General features: G+C 42.3%; 1 protein-coding gene and 1 long non-coding RNA gene across 4 annotated transcripts in view; one reads left to right on the top strand and one right to left on the bottom strand.

Annotated features, from left to right (window-relative positions):
* Positions 1–18854, top strand: part of LOC135394201 (solute carrier organic anion transporter family member 4A1-like) — a 121349-nt gene extending 102495 nt beyond the window's left edge. For all 3 annotated transcript variants that reach the window (XM_064624811.1, XM_064624813.1, XM_064624812.1), the window contains 8 exons: positions 3732–3853; positions 3912–4082; positions 7975–8064; positions 8124–8316; positions 8374–8536; positions 8600–8793; positions 8856–8920; positions 15891–18854. In XM_064624811.1, coding sequence (XP_064480881.1) covers positions 3732–3853; positions 3912–4082; positions 7975–8064; positions 8124–8316; positions 8374–8536; positions 8600–8793; positions 8856–8920; positions 15891–16177 — 1285 coding nt within the window. In that variant the 3' untranslated portion in view covers positions 16178–18854. The remainder of the gene's footprint in view (positions 1–3731; positions 3854–3911; positions 4083–7974; positions 8065–8123; positions 8317–8373; positions 8537–8599; positions 8794–8855; positions 8921–15890) is intronic.
* On the bottom strand, positions 2282–8698 carry LOC135394202 (uncharacterized). The gene is made up of 3 exons (XR_010422781.1): positions 8555–8698; positions 3164–3262; positions 2282–2628 (listed from the first exon to the last, which is right to left on the bottom strand). It is a non-coding gene; the product is annotated as an uncharacterized LOC135394202 (long non-coding RNA).
* Positions 18855–19091: the final 237 nt, after the last annotated feature.

The raw sequence follows: 19091 nt of genomic DNA, 5'->3' as shown, positions 1-19091 counted from the left end.
AAAGCTACAAAGTGAGAACATCTGTTCCTTTCGGTCACCTGATATCGTAGCCGTTTTCAGAACAAAAATCCGTTCGATAGATCGCCCGCAAAAAATTCGTGAAGGAACGGCTTTTTTTTCTTTATTTTGTTCATTGCGCTTCTTAGAAGACTCGTATTTTCTTCATCCCCAACGGGAGAGGGGGAAGGAGCACAGTGCCGCCTCATGCGTCGAAGATGAGCTTTAACTTGCGGAAACAAAACAAAAACAAATGTATCGGGTGACTCTATCGGAACTGGCCTTATCTTGGGTTGCATTTTCTGTTTCCTTTTAATCTTTTTCCAGGACGCGAGAGGCGATAGTGTGCTCTTTTTCCCTCTCACATTGGGGGTGAAAGAAACACGCGTCTTCTAAGAAGCGCAATGAACAAAATAAAGAAAAAAATGGCGTTCCTTCACGAATTTTTTGCGGGCGATCAATCGAACGGATTTTTGTTCTGAAAACGGCTACGATATCAGGTGACCGAAAGGAACAGATGTTCTCATTGGGACAACTTTGTAGGTTTTATAATTAAAAAGTTAATTAATGAAAGTTAATTAAGACATTGCCTTTGGACTTTGCTAATGCCCTGCTAGGGAGTGCCCTTTAGCATATGCTATATTGCAATTGATTTCATCTTGAAAAAAGTGTTATATATATTTTTAAAAAATCTGTTCACACTTAGCGTGGACACCCTGTATATTGTTGCAGACAGTACTCTTACACCATGCATTGTATTTCCTTCTATGGTGTCGTAAGACGCTAGAAGTATTCTAGAATAAATAAATAAATAAATAATATATAATAGCCTTATTGGGATAAAAATAATCAAGGGACTTAAAATGACACCACGACATGTTCAATAAACCTTTGTGCAGCACCCTACCTACTAGCCATATAAACCTGCCAAATTCTCCACCCCCTACACAAATCAGGACAGCAATTTTTGCCCTAGCACCTTTCTTGCTTGGGCGATGTCAAATTTTTGCCCTTGGGCGATGATCAGAAAACGCCACTGCATGCTGTGTGGCGCTATGATCGGCAGTGCGGTAAGGTGCAGTACGGACAGCTTCGGAAGAGAGGATCAGTTTGCTCAATGCCTCAGCACGTGCCTTGTCGCGTGGTATTTTTTATGCTTGGCTTTCACATAGGCCTTTTTTTTGGACAAAAAAAAACACACAATGCATACCTCTTTGGAAACTCTGCGGCCATGTGTTCAAGGTGCTCTACATATTTTCACTTTCAAAATCTCGTTTGCAGTCCAGTAGATTTCAGAGGGAGTAAATGAGGCTTCCGATCAGAAAAATATGGCCCAAGTGGTGCTGAAGCTTGCCCTGGGCTGTCTCCCTCTATCGTTGCGTCCTCGTTCCTTATCCCGGTTTGCCCGTCGCGATATGCTGTGCCTCAGATACACTATTCTATCAGGCAAGATTATTTTTTATCTTCTTGCACATCTGGCCAGACTAAGAATGCATTTATGCAAGAGCATGCAACATAGATCCAATCATGCCCTCACCTGCAAAGTATGCGTTTTCATAATTTCATACATTTTAAGGGGGAATCACTTCTTCAGAAATCTATGGGCAATTTTCATTCACACAAGACACGTGAACGCTCTAAACTATCATCATAAGATTGCTACTGGCGTTTTCTCTTAGCTTTTCTCTAGTTGATGATGTATTTTTTAGAGGACAAGGTTGGGCCATTGATTTTTCATAAATTAAAGTTTGGTGCGTCTCGAACGTGCGCTGCCATCTCGATAGAGTGTTGCACACTGAAATATTTGCGAATTCGGGCTCAATACAAATCAAGGGATAGTCCTGGAATTCTACAAATGTGTCATCGACAACGGTAAAGCAAGGAGAACACGCCAGTACTTCTGTTTTGACAATATTTTACGCCCTTTCTGAGCGGTGTGCAAACAAACTTTCTCTAGTGTCTTGCGCAGAAGTGATTCCCTCTTAAAATCTGTACCATTGCACTCGAATGCCCCCCAAACATATTATACCTTATACTGGGGGCTGGGCATACCCAAGAAAAAAAACATGCAAACATGAAGATCCGCAGTCTGGTTACATAAATCTGAAGTTGTAATCTGGTTAAAGTCTGAAACATAAATATAGAGAAAGAGGTCCCACAGCTGAAACTAGTTATACGGGACCTCGTCGCTTCTAACACGAACAGGTATTGATCAACTCTTTCATGAAAATATGCTAGCTGTAGAGAAAAGACAACATCGTTATAGATCATAAATCAATTGTCACAACAACAGGCACCATATATTGCACTCAGTCTTTATGCTCTTGGTGATTTTTTTGTTATTGGATGTTTTCATGGATTTGAGCAATTTGGTCACTGCACAAGCACATATTTTGCTCAAGCTTGCCACACCTTGTGTGCACTGAACTTATGTTGCTAGAATGGTATCATGCTGGCAGTCTACTGGATATTAAGGTGACTGTACATAAAGCTTAGGAAGTGGTTCTATCTTTCTGGTGTTGGTAGATGTTGACCGCAGAATGTTCCGAAGACTTCGGTCTTAGTTTTAGTTCCAGTCACGGACAGAAAACAAGCACCAGCTTTGCCGTTCGGCACATACTGATCTCCATCCTGCATGTGAAGAAACAATTACTTGCTGTATGCACACTTTTCGTTGAAATCTGGAATCCTATGCTTGCTTTAACCCCCCTCCTCCAAAAAAAGAGAGAGAGAGAGAGATTCGTAATGGCAGATACCCAGTGCTGTCGGCTTCACTGCTTTGCTCAGGGGAACGATGAAATTCCAACACTGAAATTCCAGATGCTACCCAATTTTGTTGTCAACATTGACCCCATGGTTAAGACAACAGACAACGCAACAGTATCTTCCGTTGTCACCATCCTCTTGTGTGTCGCGATATTCGTTTTACGCAGATTTCTGTTGCCCCACGCGGGTCTGCATGTTTCAACCACATACACAGTTGGAAATGGCCTTCATGTGAGGGGGCGCCACCAGTACTCTGAAACTTTAGTGCATTGAGCTTATAACCACAGTTCCTTGATAACCCTTATAAACCAAGATCAGTGGTTCTTAACCGTGGTCCTGTGGGACCCAGGGGTTCCACAAACATGGTCGAGCTCCCGCAAATGAAACTTAATTGACTCACAAAGTTCTGTCCTGAGCATCAAGCTGAACCGGGAAGAACTGTTATTTTTGCTGGAACCGTACCGAAAAGGCTGCTGCCATCTTGGAGCTGAACCAGAACCTAACAGAGTTAGAAAATTTCTGTCACCTTTTCAAAACCGGTCTCAAAGCATCGAGAGTCCAAGAGGGAGAGGTTTTATGGGAACTTTACATGGGGGGAAGGATTTAAGATCTTTTTCCCTAAATTCAGTACCCTCCACCATGGCTATGCCACTGCATCCAGTGTCTGCTCTTGCAGTGAGTTGCATCAAATTGCACAGAAACTATGCCGCTAATTCGGCTCAAATTTTGGGCGTTGTTGTCGGTGATAACAAATTAACAGCACTATGTCCCTGAATCTACCAAGACGGTCCCTTTAAAGAGCCAGTCAGCATCATTGGTTAACACGTGTTTTCTCTTGTTTCTATTCTCTTCTCCCACTTCTCTGCAGTTGTGTTTCCTTGAGGTTGTGCTGACATGCTGCTCACGTGTTCTTTCTTCTACTGTCCTGCTGTTTGCTTGTTCATGATGATGTCCATTTCTCTATGCAGGTTGGGCCTAACTACGTCCAGCGGCGTATGGGTCGGTGCCTGGTGGCTTGGTTTTGTAGTGTCTGCATTCCTTGCCTTTCTAGCAGCTTTACCCATCAGTGCCTTTCCAAAAATTCTTCCAGGTTAAGGAAGCCATCAAGTCGAAATTTTTGGTCTCTATATCTACCATATTCCTCCCAGGATCCCTTAGGATTCAAGCACAGAAGAAGTCCGAGATGCACCAGAAGCTGGAAAAAAGCCAAGCTGCACAGTCTGGGTTTGGGTCCAAGGCTAAGGACCTTCCTGCTTCACTTGCAATGTTAATTCTCAATCCCACCTTTGCTTTCTTGAGCTTGGCTGGAGCAACAGAGGGTATGTCTACTATTTGCTGTCTAGCCCACACAGCGAATCCTTTGTCAAAACATACCTCCACCACCAAAACTTATAATATTACTCTCAGATTATATACAGGGTGTTCATTTTGGTTTGTCACAGATTTTTTATTAAAAACCTATCAACGATGCCCTTTTTGGGTTGTACAGCCAGGTGGACATCCTGCCGGAAAGCTTATCTAACTACTGGACGAAAAATGAACTAAAATTCTTTCATTAACTCTTTTCGGGTGGTGATGGTGAAAGAATTTGCCGTTGTCAGCCTCACAGATGTGCGCAACGTCACAACTGACGCCCAGGAGAATTTGTGCCCTGGGCCGACTTCTAAGGGAACTGTGCCAACTTTTTTGGGGAAAATGCGAGATATAGCAGAATTGGTGCCAGTCAATATTTAAAACCACCCTCTTTTTTAATATCCTGAAATTAGCATACATCTTGAGATATAAGTTGTCATAAAGTCGTTGAATTTTGCTATGCAATTGAGCTGAAACCGAAGCCATGCTCTTCTCGAGCACGGAAAGGGGTGATGGGCATTCACGTCAGAGGGTCACATGTTTTGTAGGGATGGAGCGCTGATTGGAGGAGGCGCTGATCTGATGGCCAGATAGACAGGTTTTCGGCCCGTTAAGCTGGAGGTCATGTCATGCCTGTGTTCAAGCAGTACATAGTTTTGGGTTCAGCTCATTTGCACATCAAAATTGCACGATTTATATCTCAAAGTACTTGCTAGTTTCAGGATATTTAAAAAGAGTAACTGCCTCCAATTCTGCTCTCTCACATTTTCCCAGAAACATCTAATTAAAAATCTAATTACTGAATCTTAGATGATTTTATAGTCATTCAGTAGTTCTGTGCATTTTCACACAGGGTGTCCCCGCCCACCCACTTGCCTGCAAAGACTGCATCTGTGTACCTTCCATAGCTTTTCTTTTATGAAAAATCTAACCGATAAATATGAACACCCTGTATAACTACAGATGGGACTATACAAAGCATAACACTACAAACTTGCTCCTCATATACTATTTCATGTTTTGTTTCATTTCATTTAATATACAGGATGTTTCACCTAAAGTGATAAAAAATTCTAACTGGCGACATACTCACCGGAGGATTGTGGGACTTTCGGCAATTACCTTCTGGAAACTTTTGCTACCATTCAGGAAGGCTTTGGGCAATTTTTAATTGCAGGAAATTTATTTTTCTCAATTGAACTTTGAAAATTGCCAATCTAACCTTACTTTTTTTCCAGAAATATTAAGTCCACCATGGATAACTGCAGACCCAACAAAAACTATGCACAGTATAGCGCCAGAAATGGTCAAAAAGCATTAGTAAAAATTATGCTTTAGCCCCGGCTGCTTGATTTTCACAAAGAAACGCACGCGAAATGTGTGTCTAGAGGAGGAAGTGTCCCCACCTTCATTTCGTTTTGTTTTCTTTGTGATAAGACTTGTCACCAGCATCAAGGTCAAAGCGGGGGAAAGAAAGGTAAAACAAGATGCATGATTACCCGTGGAGGACTTCATATTTCTGTTAAAAAAAAAGGTGAGGTTCGCTTGGCAATTTTCAAAGTTCAATTGAAAAAAATAAATTTCCCTCAATTAAAAATTGTTCAAAGCCTTCCTAAATGGCGGCCTTCCTAAAAGTTCCCAGAAGATAATGGCCGAAAGTCCCACAATCCTCTGGCAAGTATGTCACCAGTTAGAATTTTTTATCACTTTATGTGAAACACCCTGTATACCTTAAAGGCCCCAAGGGGCACTACATAAGGGGGGGAGGGTGGGCGATATACAATACAACACAGTCATGGCAACTGCTCACAGGCAGACTGGAACAGAGATACATTGGATATTCAGGCAATTTCAATAGGCAGACTGTTCCACTCAGTAATTCCTAGTTGCAAAGTGGAATATCTATGACCGTCAGTGTGGCTGGATTTGCAGTTTATGCGGGTCGTCAAGACGACAGAAGATGAGCCGGAACAACATATGGTGAATGAGAATGATACAGCATAAATAAACATAAAGCCAAACCTTGAGATTTTATGTCTAGCAGCCAACAGTGGTATCCCAGAACCGGTCTTTACCTCAGTCATGCTTACTGAGTGGTCATATAGCATATTCAAGATGAACCTAACTGCGTTGTTCTGTATATGTTCAAATTTGTCCATAAGGTACTTTTGGGGTGGGTTCCATGCAACTGCAGCATACTCAAGCCTAGTGAATACTAACAAATTATAATCTAACAATTTTATTTCTGCTCGTGCCATATATAAAGTGTTTCCAAAAATCTAATGTGCACGAAGCCCTACAACGAACTTGTTCACCATGGTATTTCCAGGAGATGTCATCCGATAAGAATACACCAAAATACTTAAAATGCTAAACTTTCTCAATCATAACACCTCAGAATGCATAATAAAACCAAAGCCCATTTTTGCTCTAGTGAATGACATTACTTTAGTTTTTTCTATGTTCCCCTCCATTTGCCATGCTGTGCACCATTGTTCTAAAGAGTAAAGATTTGCCTGCAAGTGATTGCAACCAGAAGAATTAGACACAATTTGAAAAATTACCATATCATCTGCATATATTCGTACTTTGCAATACCATCGTCATGGCGCTCTATGGCCTAAGTTGCCTTTGTGCCAGTAAAGCCATCATAATCATCATAATCGTACTTTGCAGTTAAGCTTTTGAGGCAAATCATTAACATAAATTATAAACATAGGGCCCAACACGGAGCCTCGTGGAACACCAAACAACACATTTGAAGAACTGCTCACCACATTATTCCATTTCACACATTGCATTCTCGAGGTTAGAAAAGATGATACATGTGATAAGGGAAGGATGAAGTTCAATTAAGCATAACTTACTGACAAGACGGCTGGGGCACAGGATCAAAAACATTTTTAAAATCTTTAAAAATGGTACTATCAACTTGCAACCCATCATTTGTTATTTCAACAAGACTGTAATAAGTTCAAAAAGCTGGGGTTCACATGAAAAGTTCCTGCTGAAACCATGTTACCCATTAAATATAATACATCTAAATGATCCATAATATGAGCATACAAAATATGTTGAAGTGTTTTACTACACACACTGGTTAAAGCGTTAGTTCTGTAACAGTGTACTTGAAAAGGTTCTGAGACTTTTGGAGTCAGTTTGATTATTGCATGTTTCCAATCAACAGGAACTTCTCCGTGATCAATGAACTGTTGGAAAATTAAAGTGAGGATCTGACTTGACAGCATCCCTGTTAACTTTAACAATTTAGAAGTAACATTACCACTGCCAGGAGCTGATGACACAGGAAGACTTTCAATAATACATATTAAACACTCTGCTGACTGAAACAGCCACATGTTCACATTCAGGAATGATACATATGACGGAGGTTCTGGATAAGGCACTTGAAATGTAAAAAACGATGCGAAGAAGCTGTCCAGCACTTGGGCGTCTTCCGTATTCGATAAAGCTATATCTTTGTTATTTGGTGCAAAGAGGTTCCAAAAGCCAGGATTCATCATGATAAAAAATATAGCAGCAATATACAGGGTGTTTGCTCTAACGTGTCCAGAAATTTTATTTAAAGCGAGCGATAAAAGAGAAATGAGCATTACTTTTCAGCTACTTGACTAAGGAACAGGTGCTACTAGTGAAGCAGTACTTGTTTCTTACTCAAGTAGCAGGAAAGTACCACTTGCTTTTCTTTTATCGCTCGCTTTAAATATAATTTCTGGACACGTTAGAGCAAACACCCTGTAGATGTAAACTTGCAACTTACAGGACCATAAGAGGAACATAACCTGAAAAGATGATCCCAATGTGTGCGCTTCCTCACCACATTCCTTTGTGTTACAGGAATGCTCGTCTCTGGACTTGCAACATTCTTGCCAAAGGTAATAGAATTCCAGTTCAGCATTGCTGCTAGCTATGCTGCTCTAATTATTGGTGAGTACCTGACACATATGGTATGACACAAATAATGCGGGAAACCTTATTTTTTAAAGGTGCAGTAACAGTGCCTGGTGCAGGAGGTGGAACCTTTCTCGGTGGATACCTCGTAAAAAAGTTTAACCTCCGTTGTGCTGGCATCATTAAGATGTGCATTCTCTGTTCACTCATTGCATTCATCACGATCTTTACCTTCGTCTTCAGTTGCCCGAATGTCCAGTTTGCCGGTGTGCACTTTGACTTCACCAAGTAAGTTCGATGCACGATCATCGAGAATGCATAGTCTAAACATCATCTGTTTTGCAGCAATGCCACACAAAACAATGCTGACAATTTTATTTCACATTGTAACAACGATTGCCAATGCCATAAGGAAGCGTACGACCCAGTCTGTGGTACAGACAACATCATGTATTATTCACCCTGTCATGCCGGTTGTCAGAAAGTGCATCACTTTGAATCAACTAAGGTACGTATCATTACTTACCCGTAAAATTTTATAAATTTTTAATCTTGTCCGTTTGATAATCAGGTGTATGAGGACTGTAGGTGCATCAACCATCTAGGAAAGAACATGACCATCAATGGCATGAACGTACTTATCCAAGCTGAAAGAAACAAATGTTCGAATAACTGCAACTTCCTTGTGTTCTTCCTGCTAGGAATGTTTATTTGCATGTTATTTACATTCTTGGTGTCTATGCCTTCGTTGGCAGCTACATTAAGGTGAGCATATTTTTTTTGTCATGTAGTTTTGAGAAGGCTAACTGGTGCCCCATACATTTCAGATGCGTGGCAGCAACGCAAAAATCATTCGGCTTAGGAATACAATGGATCACTGTTCGATTGATTGGTAGGTACTGTATAAACTCTGTGCATTAGGGCCTTGTGTTTTCACAAGACACTCAAAAAAAGAAACAGAAAAAAAAAGTAGAACAAGAAACAATGCAGATAAGAGAAAGAGCAGGGCTGCTTTCTGAAGAGGGTCTACCCCAAGGGTTTTTATGGACATTACATGGGGGAGTCGGGACGTACATTATACACTATACAAGGTGCTTCACGTAAGACTGACCAAAATTTTTATTAAAAAAAACTGTGAGAGCGGCATAGATGATGTTTTTGCAGTTGAGATCTACGGCCAGGCGGACATCCTCTCGAAGAAAGTGTGCAACTACGAGATTACTAATTAACTAAAATTCATTAATTAACTTTTTAATTAGGGGATTTCGTAACTACCGTAAGAGAGTATGTAACTTTCGTAAGAGAGTATGTAACTACCAGATGACTAACTACCTGAAATTCATAATTAAATTTTTAATTAAGGAATTTTGGGCAAAAGCGAAATAGCAGATCGAGAGACTATCCTCGTTGAACACCATTTTACTTTTAAAAAATCCACATCACCTACACTGACGGAGGTTTATGTGGGCCGGAAAACGATTTATCTGGCCAGCTGAGTGGCACCTACTCCAATTATCCTCACCGCTCCAATCACGTGGCCCTCTGACGTGAAATGAGCGCTGTACTCCCCGCGTTGCCGGTCGCTGCGGTTTTGGTTTCGGCTCATTTGCATGTCAAAATTCGGGGATGGATATTTTAACGCAAGTGCGGGTTTCAGGATTTGTTAAACGTGATATGGCTTGCAACCAGGATAGTCCCTCAATCTGCCATCTCGCTTTTGCCCAAAATTCCTTAATTAAAAATTTAATTATGAATTTCAGGTAGTTAGTCATCTGGTAGTTACATACTCTCTTCCACAGGATGTCTGCCTGGTCGTAGAACTCAACTGCAAAAACAACATCTATGCTGCTCCCATAGCTTTTTTATAAAAATTCTGGTCAGTCTTACGTAACGCACCCTGTATACGTACCTAATACTCAATACTTAACAATAACATAACAACAGTACAACATAAATTGCATACACAATACATTATACACTCATTCAATGAGCACATTGGATTATGATCATCATCATCATCGGCATCATTAATTATGATTAATGCATGTAGCGCAGAAGATGGGTGACCTTATGTGAAATGCAGCGTGGATGTGTTTGAGGAATAATTTATGGTCACTGATGGTTGCAAGAGGGACTGGAAGACCATTCCAGTCAGCAGCTGTACGGCAGAAGAATGACTCAGATAGTAGATTACCGTATTTTCACGCATATTAGCTGCAGCTTATGCGCGATTTTTTTTTCTCACGGGTGCCCTGCGGCTTATCCACCGGTGCGGCTTATCTGATGACTATTTTTTCCTGGTATTTTCCGCATACGCCGATTTTAACGAAAGGGCCAACAGTGTCTCTGGAACAGCACTGCCCTGCCGATGCACGAACAGTGCGTAACAGGGACGGGTCCACATTCGAGTAGATTGATCTTCCTGGTGCATTTCCCCAAGCAGCTTTAAGGAAAGTGGTGACAGTGATTCACATCTTCTGGAAGATCACTGACCCATCAGCCCACGAAAAACATCCGACAAGGGCACAATCCGATCTTGGTAGAACTCCAGAACTGACCTCCTCTGTTGTACACTGTGCCGATCCCGGAGTATGGACCACAGGGTTTATGGCCTTCTCTATGGTCTCCTTTGTCGCACAAATCAGTCGTCTCGTATTGCCCGCGGCTTATCAGCGGGTGCGGCTTATCTGCCAGAAAATTTTCAAAACGTCCCAAAAAACGCGTCCTGGGGCTTATCTGCGGTGCGGCTTATACGCGTGAAATTACGGTAATATTACAGTTGAAGTTGAAGTTACCTTGTCAGAGCGGGATATACATGTATTGGCGATTGATCTGTGGGTACAGAATGAAAAAATCTATGAAAGAGGGACAAGCGTGCAGCATGATGCTGATGCTCAAGAGGGCTTTATCATGCATAAGGGATACTCTATTTGCCACTATCCTTATCACACCTTGCACTGTCCCACAAAAGTCTGCATTTTCACAGTGTGTCTGCACAGCTATCATTTGGATGTAAATGCGTGTGGCTTTCAATTTATTGGCGTTCCTCAGAATTGCTTCTCTTTCTCTGTAATCTTGGGGAAAAAAAGAATAACTGGCTTATTCGGTGAAGGTTACCCGAGACGACAATTGCGTGCCGCAGAGCTACAAGTCACACCAAGCCCAAATCGTTGTAGTGGAACAGCCTGTCCTCGAAAGCATCCTTAATGACATTTTCATGCAGAACGGTTTCAGTTTCATTATCTGCATTGCATAGACTGAGCCTTTTCAACCGATTGTCGCCAACAAAGTCGCGAAATATGAAAGCATATATGTCAACGTGACCAGTAAAAGGGGAAAAAGATGCATTCCAGTTGAAGCAACCAAAACGGATACATACTAGGTATCAGTGCAGTGATAAAAAAGGAAGAAAGAAAAAGAGAACAGGATAGATATGGGCATGTTATGGAATGTATATTTTCCCCCTTTTACTGGTTACGTTGACATATCTGCTTTCCTATATTGCACATTGTGCCCTTTTCCCTTCCTGAAGCACTTTGTACAGTGCATTATACAATAATAGCCAGGAGGAAAAGGGACATAATTTACGTGTGCTCTCCATATTTGTACGTACACAGATAAACAAGTAGTCTAACAAGAACAACAACTTTATTTTAATGAAAATGACTGGGGAGTTTCAGCGCCAGGGACGATGCTCTACCGCATTGCTGGCAGTAATGCGGCGAAATGGAATAATGTCTGATAATGGAGGACCGAAGTCCTACGATGTCCAAAATGTTCAGCAATTAAATGGAGGCATGACAGCTTGGTTCTATGCTGTATCAATATCAAATGTTGTTCTATTGCTGATCAACTTTTTGCTGAGATCTTGCTGTTGCAGACTTTGCGCGCCTCACGAACCTATCAGAGTAGTTCTGGTCGAAGCAGTGTCCCGATTGGTGGGTCTTCGCCATCAGCAGGTCGCCTAGCGTCTTGTTCGACATTATTGAACGGAACTGTGTTTGTGTCTTCCTTACAGTGCTGAAGATGCATTTACATTCCACATTGCTATGCGGTATTATACCAGAATGCCCAGCATCAGCTGTGAGACTCTGCTGAACTTCAGCTTTCCGTCGACGCCTTTTATCTTGCCCACTTCCATCCATTTGGTGTCGCACCTTTCTTCTTTCAGCATAGCATTAGGAATGCCGTATGCTTGCAGTTCAGCGAACTCTACTTCCAAGGCATCCAATGCCTGTTCTCTGGGCTCGCTAGTGTATTGGGTCAGCAGTAATATTGGGAAGTGATCAACAAACCAGTGGAGGCTCTGAAAGGTCTACTGACCAACCTCAACCGAGCAACCTCAGCGTTCTTCAGAATTGCGTCCTCAAGAGGAAATTACATGGTGCCGTGAAGTAGCTGCGAACAGCAGAAAAAAACTGCTCATTATCACTGGGTTTCAGTCCTTGCACAGCAGAAAATGTGGAGCCCCCCAGCACATTGTCTTGGTCAGCCTTCTGGTTCTTCACATCTTGGTAGCAAACTGCCAGGAGTGAGCAAGATGCAGTAGGCAGCACAAATCTTGCCATGAGGTCTCGCAGGAGCTCCAACTGCACAGAGTGTAGCACGTGCACTTGAGGTGCCTACGACTGAAGCTGACGGTTTGCTTTGTCAAAGAGAGGTACCACACCTTTCAGAAAGTTGTCATAGGCTAGGTTCACGTCGCTGGTGAGGAAGTATAGCAACCACTCTTCACGTGACATCCCTGGTGATGTAAGCCTAACGTCTGATACACTCAGATGAAGGCTTCGCTTTTTTGCTGGTGGGCTACACACTTTGTTTTTTGGCTGCTTTTGCCCAGTCGCGTCAGGTTTCTCTTCTTTCGAAGCTGTGCCTCGCTTGGGAATTGTATAAGTCTCCAAAAATGATGGACACTGGACATTCTTTGTGCTGGTCTCATTTAGGAAGAAGGTAACCAAAGGCCACCACTGGGGGGGGCTCAAGTAATCTGCCCGGACACTTTCCCAAGGACAGCCACCGTGTCTGTACATGCTTCAGAATCTTCCATACCTCAACACTGTGCATGTCCTGAAATGTTGCAAGCCTGTCCTTTTGCTTGGCACGCTTCTGAAGGTAATAGAACATGTCCACAAGTATCTCATCAAAATTTGCAGGTAGGCAGGCAGATGCTTTTTGAGCCACAAGATTAATGAGGTGGCATGGGCACCCAACTACTACAAGGCTCTCCTGAGCCTCGTTCAACAGGGCAGCCACGCCTTTTTTTTTTTTTTTTTTCAACCATGACATTTGTATTATCAGCAAAAAATGTGCGGCAATTACTCGTGCATCGGTATATGACTCGAAGCGAGAGCATCCAGGACAAGATTTCCCATCTTTTTTCCAGTTGCCTCTCCTTGCAGTGCTTCCAAACAAAGCAGTCTGCTTTCGACCCTCTGTGATCCTTCTACAAAGTATGTTACCACTATCAGTTAGAGTTGCGACGCACTGTCGTTGCTCCCGTCGACTGCGATGGCGAAGGCAAGTCGTTTCAAGGCGTCAGACATTGCGTTCTGTGCCTCTGAAGCCATTTCCTCGACAATAGCTGTCGTCTTCGTCCGTCTGCACTTGTAGCGGTCGGTGGCGGCAGACTTCGGGAACATTTGTCAGAGCAATGGTCCCACGTGATCGCTGACGCTCAGCGGCAGATTGTGCTCAACAAGGAAAGCAGTGAAAAGGCACCCGGCACGTATCAGGCTGTCCTCACAGTTGCCTCGCAGAAAGCTGTCCATATTACCCTGCTTCTCTGCAGCACGGACATAGTTCTGGTGCTTTACGAAGGCAATGTGCACCTTGATGTCATTTTTGCAACATTTTTGCAACAGTGAGCAACATTGACATCACAAACACAAGTAGTGCAGAATCCAAACTGGTCACCTTTCCTTGATGACGAAGCACGGAAACTCACTCGTGTAGGACCTCAAGAACACCTGCAGGTATTTCTTTTTCTGCTTCGGAAGCACCATCATCCAAACCGAAAGTCGAAGCTAGCAGAAACTATGTGTGGCACAAAAGTGTCTGCGGCGTTTCGCATCTTTTTCACATGGACGCCGGTGAAGAGACTCACCACGCCGACACCCAGAAGAGGAAGCACGATTCACATTGCGTTTCGTCAGTTGACAAACCGTGTGGTCATTACGTTGAAAAAGCAGGCCACATTAACAGCTGATGTCTCTTTATTGCTCTTTGCAATATTTGCAAATGTCCAGGAGTACGATGCCGTTACAGACATGGGCTGGTTAAAAAAAAAAAGCACTGATAAAGGGGCTGTTTTCCGGGAGATTTGATGTAGCGCTCGTAAAATCGGAAGAATCAAATAAATTCGGGAGTCTCCCAGTGTTGCCAAATTTGGGGAAAAGTCGCAAAATTTACCGGATTTCGGCATCTGTCTAGCGACAAAATGTTGTATTAGGGATTAGCAGATTTTTTGGTGACTTTCTGATATGTTCAGCAACTTTTTGGCAACACGAATATTCCTTCATGAAGTCAGAAAGAATCGTGATTTTCCTGTCACATTCCGGTGGACAGCAAGCTCTGACAAGAAATATGAAATCGCGCCACCTTTCCCCGGGCGTAACTGCTCAGGTCCAATCCCATGTCACGTAGAGCTCCTTTGCTGCTTTTGCAGCGCAAGTGCCTATGAGCTGTTTCGCGTTTGCCCCTTTTCTGATGTGCCGCGTGTACTAGATGCACATGCTTTACAACATGCCTCCTAAGTAAGACAAGAAGCATCGCAAGAGCTTAGTGATGCTGACAGTATTTAAGGGATAGCTTCGTCCACTCAAAGATAGTGACACAAGGGCCCAGTGGATCTACGTACTACATCGTATTGCAAGTGAAATTTGTGCGAGGTTGTCAGACATAAGACGCATAGTACTAGTTCCAAAAAAAGATTAGAAGGCATCGGAAACTTTTGCAAGCAATAAACAAAACCACATTCGGTGCCTCCGATGACAAAATTGAGAAAAAAGTTCTGCAGAACATGTTGAAGGTTCCGAATTTGCTTTACTTTCTCTTATTCTTATCCACTCAGACTCATTTTGTCATGTCCTCTCTTGGCCATCTAGCACGCTCATTCGCTGAAACATCCTGGTAGGTCGGTCACCACTTTGTTTCATGACGTGCAACGAACAAAAAGGGCACAGTAGCGGCAGCGACTTTTTTAGCGACTTTCAGTTTCAACTTTAGAGACTTTTAGCGACTTTTCGGGATGCCACTAGCGACCTGCTGCGAATGAGATTTGGCAACACTGATCCCACACAATGCGGGAGACTTGGCAGGTATGCATGACAGGACCCCTCGACCTCTGCTTCTCTGGGCGGTCGCCCTCACTGCCCCTTAAATCTGCCCGATTGCCAAGCAACTTTAATGGTTATTTTGTGGCTACGGCTGATCAGCAGTGTTTGAGTCCCGCGTGTGAGTCTCAGCAAAATAATTTTCCAGATACACTTTTGCCAATTGAAACATGTATCAGCATCTTCCTAATAATATTCTTGCTACAACGCCGTCAGGATTTGGTATGTAAACCTCACTTTTAAAGTTGACATTTTAACGATTCCTTGGAAATAAATGGGACAAAATACACAAATTTCAAGGTATTGCTAGTACTACAATACTATATGTGTGTCTGCGGTGAAAGTCGATATACATAGCTTACATTCCAGAACTTCCTGGAATGTCATTTCCTTAATGGAACAGCCCATTTTAATAAACACCAACATAACTTGAGTTTTCAACTCCCCAGAATGTACAGTGTGTTTTGCCAATGTTTAAATTGCTTGAGTTGGAGAAACTTTTCACGTAATGTACCTTTCTTCCCCACACAGGTACCATCCCTGCACCCATCCTTTTTGGATACCTGATTGACTCAAGTTGCGTTCTGTGGCCACATTCTTGTGATGACAAAGGAGCATGTGCCGTATACGAAAATGGTCGAATGGCCCGAAATTTGCTCATTCTTCTGGCATCTGTCAAGTTTCTCTCATGCCTCTTCTTCTTCTTGGCATGGCTTCTGTACAAGCCACCAGAACATGACCAAGATGCAAAGAAAGACAGCAACACAAATGGAGTGGAAAATGTGTTGCATCAGAACAATACAAGTACATGGTTCTGATACATTCTGGAACATCCCCTTACAGGTGGTGACAGGAATACTGTGTACAAACAGTACTTTGTTCCAAGCTGCCATCCCTTCAGTAGCTTTTTAAACAGAACTATCTGCAGAACTACAATGTGATGTGGTGTGATATGAATTATCAAAACGACAGAAAACGACCAGATGTTTATGTACCCCAAAGCTGCGGAATACAAAGGTGTCGGGCAAATTGTTGTGAAATGTGGACTAATGTGGACTAGATGTGGACAATGGACAGTGTTGTGGACCTCAATCTAACAAGGATGTGAATACAGCATGTGCAATAGTATGTAACACTGCCGATTATTTTGTATTATATCTAGGCACGTGTGCTCTACAAGAGTCGTGCCGTAAACTTTTCCACTCGTCCATTCGTGACAGCGTACGGACTTTACATGAAAATAGTTCTGCTCGCTCATCTGCAAATATTTACAGAACAGGAGTGATGAGCAAGCTTTTCTACCAGTATGGATCTATTGGAGGAAATTGTACTACTACTTAAAAGGGAGTCATTCCATGTGAAGCCCTCATCAGCAGCTGAATTTTTTTCAAATGAAATAACCAAATAGTACCTATACTGTGAGAAAGATCGACACTGTTGATCATTATATCCTTCTTTATAAGCTTTATTGTTACGACTTTCGTGGTTGTGCATGGCGTTTCTTGAAAAGTTCTCTTTCTTCACGAACTATGTATACGAGTATTGACGGCAAGTATTCTGTTCCTATGCCAATCGACATTGGCGTGCCCCCAGGGCTCTGTTTTGGGCCCTGTCTTGTTCTCTCTGTATATCAATGACATTCCACTGGTGTCCGATATTTTGTCAACCTACATGTATGCCGACGATACTTGCTTTTTGTATAGTTCCTCAAACACTTCTGATATGGGCCCTGCAATGTCCTATGAGGCCAACAAAATTGCTCAGTGGTTCGAAGCGAATCGTTTATCTTTAAACACGAGTAAGACGAAGTTTGTCATTTTCTCTAGATCATCTATCAGTAGTACTCAGATTAATATTACCGTTCAGAATCAAGCTGTGGAACAAGTGCATGAAATTAAATATTTGGGAGTGTTGCTGGACGCATCTTTTTCTTGGAGGCCACATATTGACAAAGTCGCAAAAAATATATCTCAGTCCTGTCGCGCTTTATTCCTTGCTAGACAGTACTTTCCCCTGTATGTGCTACGTCAACTGTACTCTGCTCTGGTCCGGTGTCACTTGACTTACTGTGCTACCTCATGGGGCAATGCATTTACAACATACCTTGAGCGTCTATTTAAACTACAAAAGAGAGCTGTCAGATTACTAACATTCTCTAATAGTCGAACCTCATGCGTTGGGTTGTTCAGTGAATTGAATATTTTGCCTTTTCCCGATCTGATTCGTGAAAGATGTACTTTGCTTGTCTTTTCTATTGTAACGACAAATGTGCCTATGAATGCATATAGTACCCGTTTGACTGTGTGCTTTGGTACGAGACTGTGGAATGCCTTACCGTTTGACGTGAAGACTAGTCATTGTTTTGCCGCGAAGTTGAGACAGCATATACTTGCCACATCAAAATACTTGAAAATTGTTTGGTATTTCAGTTACCGCTTCAACGTTGATGTTTTTAACTGTGTGTCGATGATGTTTTTAACTGTGTGTCGATGATTTTTTACACTGTGTCGCAGGAGTCTCCACTAGCATGCGCTACTGACCCTGTACCACAGTATTTGCTTTGGCTGCAATGCCTTGTTTTTTTAAATAAAAATAATAAAAAAACATATTAGCAGTGGACACTGGGGGGAACAGAGCACTGTTCCTAACACAAGGGAAATGTGGGCAAGACACATTTCTAACACATGTAAAACCATGTCCAGTTAAATGTCTATGGGGTGGCATACAAACTAACTGATCATGTCATTCCCTTGGTAATGCGCCACACTTGATGCATCGACACCAGGTATACTACCACATATCAAACAACAACAACAACAACTTTATTTTCGGCCTTGGAGAGTGGGGTATCAGCGGTTCTTGTGACATTGGGAAATGCACTGCAGACCTTATCATGCTCAGGGCTATCATGCAAGCTATTTCAACACAGTTTGCTGCCCATTGTTAGCTCTCTAGTGACCAGTTTTGGTGTCATGACATCTTTGTCTGCATAAACCTCAAAGTGGTACAGAGAATCTGCACAAGCACTTACGTTCTCATTTCTACGTGGTCATAAACCTGGGTTCATTGTTCCTGTTTATCTCAGGAACTACAAGTCTCTGTTGGATGAAATTTTTCATCTCCATGTAACTGTTAAACTGGTCCTGCAGACACGTATAACATTCCCTGGAGACACATACCAGCAGTTCAAGCTATCTGCAGAAAATTTACCAGTGGATTCTGTGAATGTTGTGAGTATCCGTGACTTGTGAATGACGCTCTTCCACGGGGTATTCATAAATGGTCATTTGGCTGTTTATTTTATGTATCACTCAATCAGGGTTGTTCCGTGGGTTGTTCCAGGGTTGTAGCGTGGAAGCTATGTGCAAGCAAGCTACTGTGATGTTTTGTTCTGTACAATGGTATCGAGTGAAAGACTGAAACATTAAAAGGAATCCTTGTATGCTCGCCATGGAAATTGCATTGTGTAGCACGAATAATATGGAAATATACAGGGTGCTTTGTTTTCATTCCATGCAGATTTTTCATGAAAAAATGAAGGAGATCCTGTTTTTGCAGGTTGATTATAGTATTTTTGAGGTGGAGGTTCTGTCGACCATGATATGCAGCTACCTCATAACCAAAGTGCAGATATTATTACATATAATTATGTAATAATATCTGCACTTTGATATTCCTCCACAATATTTCCTTGCGGCGCATTTTTCCAACATCGAGCTGGATTGCGTATGT

Source organism: Ornithodoros turicata, chromosome 5 (genome assembly GCF_037126465.1).
Source record: "Ornithodoros turicata isolate Travis chromosome 5, ASM3712646v1, whole genome shotgun sequence".
Taxonomy (NCBI): domain Eukaryota; kingdom Metazoa; phylum Arthropoda; class Arachnida; order Ixodida; family Argasidae; genus Ornithodoros; species Ornithodoros turicata.
The sequence above is the reverse complement of the archived record's forward strand: the minus strand, read 5'-3'. Positions and strand labels throughout refer to the sequence as shown.